The sequence below is a fragment of the Solanum tuberosum genome, unplaced genomic scaffold (assembly GCF_000226075.1).
Source record: "Solanum tuberosum cultivar DM 1-3 516 R44 unplaced genomic scaffold, SolTub_3.0 scf00346, whole genome shotgun sequence".
Classification (NCBI taxonomy): Eukaryota; Viridiplantae; Streptophyta; class Magnoliopsida; order Solanales; family Solanaceae; genus Solanum; species Solanum tuberosum.
The window spans coordinates 465,379-472,731 of NW_006239265.1; the positions used below are offsets into that span (position 1 = coordinate 465,379).

General features: G+C 36.9%; 1 protein-coding gene across 1 annotated transcript; it reads left to right on the forward strand.

The window, feature by feature from the left end:
- The first annotated feature begins 635 nt into the window (after positions 1-635).
- LOC107063358 (uncharacterized) lies at positions 636-2,774 on the forward strand. Its single transcript, XM_015315145.1, has 3 exons — positions 636-963; positions 1,114-2,052; positions 2,146-2,774. Exons 1-3 carry the CDS (start codon positions 636-638, stop codon positions 2,772-2,774), a joined length of 1,896 nt encoding a protein of 631 aa, XP_015170631.1.
- Positions 2,775-7,353: the final 4,579 nt, after the last annotated feature.

Here is a 7,353-nt window from a genome sequence, read left to right on the forward strand (position 1 = left end):
CCCCTTTCAGTTTTATTCTTAAAATTTATATAAATTTCGATTTCGAGGCAATGCAATGTTTCAAACGACGTTATACATCTTTCGAATCGCTAGGCCTACCCTTGGCACAAAAGGGTCACATATTTGTTTAGAACGCGCAATATTTGCTTATGTGTTATAACTGCTTGTGTGAATATGTTGCTTTATTTGAAGATATTCTAACTCACTCCTCTTCAAATTATTTTCTAGAACCCTTTAAGCACAAATATCAACTCACTATCAAAAGTGCGTCCAAATACTTTAAAGTTACATCTCAGCCAAAAATTAGAAATATGACAATAAAAGATACAATCAACTTTGTCTCGACTAGTCTATCTTCAAATAGACAAATTCATGTCTATTAAGTTTTTTCTATATCAGTGGGCTAGTCTATGTTCAAGTGGAGCAACTCTTATGTGCTTGTGGTCATACGTGTGATATTTTGTATTATTTATCATCTACATAGACTAACACGTTTATCTTTTGAGTTATTTTTCTTTGTCAGGTACTTAGAACTGGTCTATGTTGATAAGCTGGTTGAACACCCTTATTTTACAAGATCTAAGGCTCCCAAAGATTCCTTTCCCGATCAAAGTTTTTAAAAATGAAAGACAATAATGGGTGATAGCAATGACGAGATTAGCTTGACTGATGTTGTCGTGGCTCAGCCCGCCGCCATTGATCAAAATGAATTAATTATGCAGTTGATGCAACAGATCACCGAGATGAGGGTCGAAATGCAGAGAATGCAAGATCTGCATAATCCGGTTTTTGCTTTTAATACTCCAGGAGATGGGAGACCTCCACTCTACTTTCCTCCTTCGAACGCGGAACAGGCTCAGAACCCTCCCCACAATCCCGCTCAAAATCCCTCAACCATCGACCCAACCACCCCAAATCCCCATCAGGCCTCCGTCTCTTACCAAACGCCACCTCCTCCTCAAGGTACCAACCCCTAAACCTTTCCTTCTCATCAAAATACCAACCCACAAGCTTGCCCTCCTCTTCAAAATCAAAATGTCAACAATCCGCAAACATTCCCCCATCACCATAATCAACATACCAACCCCCAGACTTTCCCCCAAAATTACCAAGTCACTCAAAATACCCAGAGTCCCTCCATTGCTCCGCCATTGCCTCAAAAGACTACTTTTCAAATCCCAATTCCAAATGAACCCTATGCCAACTGTTCCGAGCTTGATCACTATGAGGAACAAGAGAGAAAGTGGAGGTCAAAGGAAGAGGCAGCCAAGTTGAATATGAAAGAAGAGATCAGGAAAGCCATGAATGAGTTGCATTGTGTTCCTGAAGTCGATGGTTTGAGCTATGAGGATCTGTGCATTCATTCGAATCTGGACCTCCCGAAAGGGTTTAAAGTGCCAAAATTTGACACTTCCGGAGGAACAGGGAATCCATTAGCGCACCTGAGAGCCTACTGTGACCAACTCGTAGGAGTTGGCAAGAATGAAGCCTTGTTAATGCGACTCTTTGGCCGAAGTTTGAATGGAGAAGCCTTGGAATGGTTTACTTCCCACGAGATAAAGCAGTGGTCTAGCTGGAATGCACTAGCTAAAAATTTTGTCGAACGATTCGCCTACAATGTGGAGATCGTTCCTGATCGATATTCTCTAGAGAGAATTAAGCGAAAATCCCCTGAAAGCTATCGTGAATATGCGTATAGGTGGAGGAAAGAGGCCGCCCGGGTTCGACCTCCTATGTCTGAGAAAGAGATCATTGAAGTGTCCATACACATTCAAGAGCCAGAGTATTATGACAGGATAATGTTGCTTATTGGAGCAAAATTTGTGGAGATAGTCAAGGTAGTTGAGGCTATCGAAGATGGGATTAAAACTGGAAAGATTTCTCGCGTTGCCGCCCTAATCGAATCTTCAAGACTGTTGAAAAAGAAGAGAGAGGATATGTCTTATATTTCCTACGCATCTGATGGAAAAGGACACTTCAGAAAATCCTCACCTTACAAAGGTCATCCTCGAGCTCCAAAAAATTCATATCCAGCTTGTTATACCCAATCAGGTTATCAAACTCCACGACCGAGTTACCAAATTTTATCTCCTAATTACCAAACTCCACCAGCGAGTTACTAAATTCTATCTCTTCTTTACCAAGCTCCATCTCCACATTACCAAAATACCCATCCATATTACCAAGCTCCATCAGTTAATTATTCAAATATCCAATCACGTTATCAAATTCCACCCCCGTACTACCAAAATACCCCTCCTAGCTACCGAGCTCCACAATACCCAAATTTCCAAACGCAAGTACCAACTCACCAAAATCCTCCAAACTACTGTCAAGTACCTTCACATCCAGGAAATAATTACAATCCTCCTCGTGAGAAGAAACCTTCTAGAGTCTTTACTCCTTTGGTTGAGAGCCGAACACAACTTTTTGAGAGATTGAAATCGGCTGGCCTGATACAAACAATTGATCTAAAAAATATCAATGTCAACTCCAAGCTTTATAGACCCGATCTTCACTGTGCTTACCATTCAGGAGGTGCTGGGCATATTACTGAGGATTGTATCAACTTGAAGCATAAAATTCAAGACTTGATAGATCAAAAGGTTGCCACTCTTCAGACTGCCACTCCTAGTGTCAATAGTAACCCCATGCCGAATCATGGAGGGGTAACTATTAATATGGTTAAAGTCGAAGAAGATTTGAATGTGAATAAAGTTATAATCTCAGCCAACCTTGAAAAGCTTGAGAAAGTTGTAGCCTCTCCAACCTAAAGAGAGAAATCCAAATTTGTGATCTTGGCACCTCATCAAGCTTTTGCTTTAGTGCCGAAAGAAGGTTAGAGCAAGCAGAAGATCGATCAAGCTTTTCCAAAATCATTGCCTCACTTATATCGGTCTTTTCCAATGCAAAATGGTCTAGGGGAAGGAATAAAAAAATTGTTCAAAGAAGGTGATATTATGCTTGAAGAGATGATCGAGACTCCAGTCATACCAGACGGCGAGTCAAAAGAGAAAATGCCTAATTGGACATCCACTTCGCTTTTGATTCCTCGCTCGTCTTGGTAGACATAAACATTTTTATGTTATTTCTAAAATTGGTTGTATTCCGAATGAGTCTCGAGACCCATCTTTTACTCTATTTTGCCTCAATACGTTTTAATCTCCCTCATAATATTTTTTTAAAAAAAAGGCAAAATGATTTATTATCATGGCCAAAGTTCTTATTTTCTTATTTCAAATGAAAAACTCCTTTATTGCAAAAAAATGCTTTACTTGATTTGTATTTGCTATCTAACTATATTCGTCTATGATTTCAATGAAAATATTTTCAAATCTGTCAGTATCATGTCATGTCACAAGCTGAATGAACAAAATGGGGTAGATGCGGAGGAATTGGAGGATTACAACGAGAAGATCATGGTATCCAAACACTTGGTTGAGAAGTTTAGACGGTCCGAAAGTCACGATAAGCTGAATTCAGAAGAGATCAGAATAGTGAATCAGGAAAATGATGAACGCCTCAAAGAAATCAAAATTGGTGCCTATCTGACAAAAACACAAGAAGGAGAACTCATCAGTTTGCTTGGAGAACACATCGATACATTTGTTTGATGACATCACATGGTTGAGCATGATCATTGGATCTCACAAGTTATCAATCTAGTTAAATGTCGTCAAAAGATACCATGTTTAAAGACTTGATTTCTATCTTTTCCTTGTAATCGCCTTTATTTGCTTGTAATCGTATATGCTTAGAATTTATCCCTTTGTAATGAACTACGTCTGACCTGAATTCTTAAGAATGAGATACGTAGGTAGCCTATATCGGCCTCGGTCTCCCCTTTTACCCCTTTTTAATGTTTCCTTTTGTATCTGAACTACGTTCAACCTGAAATCTCAAGAATGAGATACGTAGGCGGCCTATGTCGGCCTCGGTCGTTTCCTTAGTTAATTTCCTATTTTTTGTTAACCCTCGAGAGGGGAACTACGTTTGACCTGATTCCTGCTTCAACGGGATACGTAGGTCATTTTTTCTTTATTTATATTTTTCGAGTAAAACAACCCCAAGGATAGTTGTTGAAAGCCTCAATATCCTGAGATAAATTCACCCATTTAAGGGATATGTTGTTGTTGAGATCTTTGGCCAAAAGTACATTATGTACAAACCAAAGTAAGCACAATGACTCATTGTGCTTCCTTGGTGTATCCTTGACATTCAACAAATATATTAAATCGGGATTTTTGAAGCTTGTGTCAACAAGGGACACCAAGTCCTGCTCCTCAGTTGACTGTCTTGTTTCTTCTTTTCCTCCTTTCTTTCGTCTTCGTGGTTCTTTTTTTACTATGAATTCAAGGACTGGCTCAGAAAGATGATGGCATTTTAACCCTGAAACTATGGCAAACTCTCTTCTACCAAAGAAGAGTGGCATGCCACAATAATTAATCAAAACCTCATCATTCTTTTCAAGATTCTGAAAAATGAACCTTTGTTTCAGAAGTTCATAGACCATGGTCATTTAAAAACGTGCATTATTATTCTCTGGCAAATCAAGAAAATGACCAAAACAACTATTCCTAAAAAAATCTTCCAAACCATTCTGCTTGAGGGTAATCCTGAAGGTGTCGAAAGATTTTCCCATTGATGACCTCATAATGCTATCACCAGTAGCATTAGGCTGCAAATGCACAGGAAAAGTGTGTGCATTGATAGTTTTGATCCCATCTTCCTCAACTTCTTTTTGTTTTCCTTTGTCTTTCATCAACTTCATTTATTTTTTCTTCTTCCTCCTCAACTACTTCTTTATTTTTTCCTTCTTCTTCCTCAACTTCTTTTTGTTTTCCTTTATCTTCCTCAAGTTCTCTTTTATTTCCCTTTTCTTCCTCAACTTATTCTGCTCTTTCTCCATCATTATCTACTTTATTTTTTTCTTTTTCTCTTTTTTCATATTCTTTTTGAGAAAATTCTGCTTCTACTTGAGAAGAAGAACTTCAGATGCTAGTTCTTCTAAAAGAGTGGTAGTCAAAATTTCATTCTTCTTCCTACAAGTTCTAGTCCTAGGCCTCTTCTGGATCTTTGTGTCAGTTGTTTCTTTTGTTGATACAATTTTTCTTTTGACATGAGCCATTATATTTGTATCTGCAACCACAAAAATCAAATATTTCTTAACAAAAATAACAACAACCAAACACAACACAAACAACAAATACAATTCAATACCACACATGAACCAACCAACAAACCACAAAACCCTCCCTAAACCCTAACCAACGAACTACAAATTAAGGAATAACTATTCAACCATCCTTCAAACAAAAGGAATAACTATCCAACCATCATACAAACAAATAAGTGATAAAACCACTAAAAACGTCCTGATTTAATACCAATAAGTATTTATCAAAACCCTAATTAAATTTTACCTGGCAAGATATCAACGATAAACTAGAAATGATGAGGGCAACGCCGCCTTATTGTAGAAGACGATCGCACAAATTACCACTGATGTTGTAGAAAATATCACAACAACAACCTTGATCTGTGAAGGAATAATGGAACGAGAGAAAGGAAGGAAAGGAAGGAAAGAAGAGAAAAGAAAATGGAAATTAGTAAAATTAAATTAAATTTGGAATATGAAACGACATTTTATCTTTTATAGAGGAGATGAGAGGGAAAAATGAAGGGACGATTGTTTTAAACCTATTCAATTTTATTTTATTTTGAATTTTGACAATTCAAAGTGTGACATATGTTGCCACATATATCCTTTCTGTTGGGGCACATGCAGATAATTCTATGGTGTTTTTTACAATAGAGGTTATATATGTTACCACAGACACCACATTTCTTCCTTTCCATCATAATTGACATTTGTTCCAACAAAATAAAATAATATTAATAATTATTAAATATTAATATTAATCAGCAAAAATGAACAATTGATGACAATATAATGTTGCCACATATCTCCTTTCTGTGACATATACCACATATCTTCTTTCTGTGACATCTGTTACCACATATATCCTTTCTGTTGGGGAACATGCAGATAATTCTGTGGTGTTTTTTACAACAGAGGTTATATATGTTGCCAGCCACAGAAACCACATTTCTTCCTTTCCATCATCATTGACATTTGTTCCAACAAAATAATAATAATAATAATCATTAATATTAATATTATCAGCAAAAATCAACACTTCACCAATTATTTTATACAACTTATCAACAAAAAAGTAATTCACTATGATATACATAACCATCAATCTAATCAATGGTGGTAACCACAACATTTTCATCGAACTTTGCTTTTTAGGTCTAGGCCTCTGTGAGTCTTCATTGTTACTAACATAGCCACTCCGAGCCTTTAAAATCCCATAATTTCATAGGAGTGAAGCATATCTCAAGCGAAGGGATTGAGAAATAATTCCATCAGATGGTATTTGTAGTCCATCACTCAAAAACTCAGTGTATGCAGCTACAAAAACTCCACAATCACTGCATGGTATATCATCAATTAGAAAATATAATAAACCTAATATTAACATCACATTTCGACAGTGGTAATACTAAAAAGATAATGTGATACTACTTATAGAATATTGCTTTCTTGTTGGGCAATACCAGTAATATGTATGACTTCGAATGGGTGAGATTTTTTCTTGCCTTGGTAAGATTCAAGAACTGACCAGTTGGTTCGGTCTTTTTGCTCATAAAATCCGTTGGATTCAAGGTACTTTGGCAACATTGTAGACAACTTTTGAATCTCGGCGCACAATTTTCTGTTAGTCCTAGATGAGGACATCGAATCATACACCTTTATGTGTCGTTCCTTCAATACAACGACTGTCAAGACCCAATGAAACTCCCCATTACAATTTACAGAGACATAAACCTCATCTGTGAGGTGCTAAGGCAGTCCAGCAGGTATACCAAACCCTTTGATAGTGCCAACGATTTTATTCTCATATTCAGGAACAACACTGGCATTGTCAATGTATGTTTTGAAAAAACAATTAGTAGTGGTATATCGATTTTTAGAATGACTCAGTTGCTTCGACTTCTTCTGCAAATAGTATAAAATGACATCCACATACTGCACAGATGCATCAACAAGTGTATTTATGTATCAATTTATTTGTATGTATTTATGTCTTAATCAAAAGATAAAAGTGGACATGAATTTACCTCATCAGTCCAACACTTATTGGGTTGAGACATTACGTAGAACCAGTCCTTCTTCTTTGGAAATGCAAATACAAAATCAAGTTGTTTGAACTCAAGATCCGAGCAATTGGTGATGTTGTGATCGTCCTTGTCTCTTCTGCAATTGTGTAATCATTATAAATAATT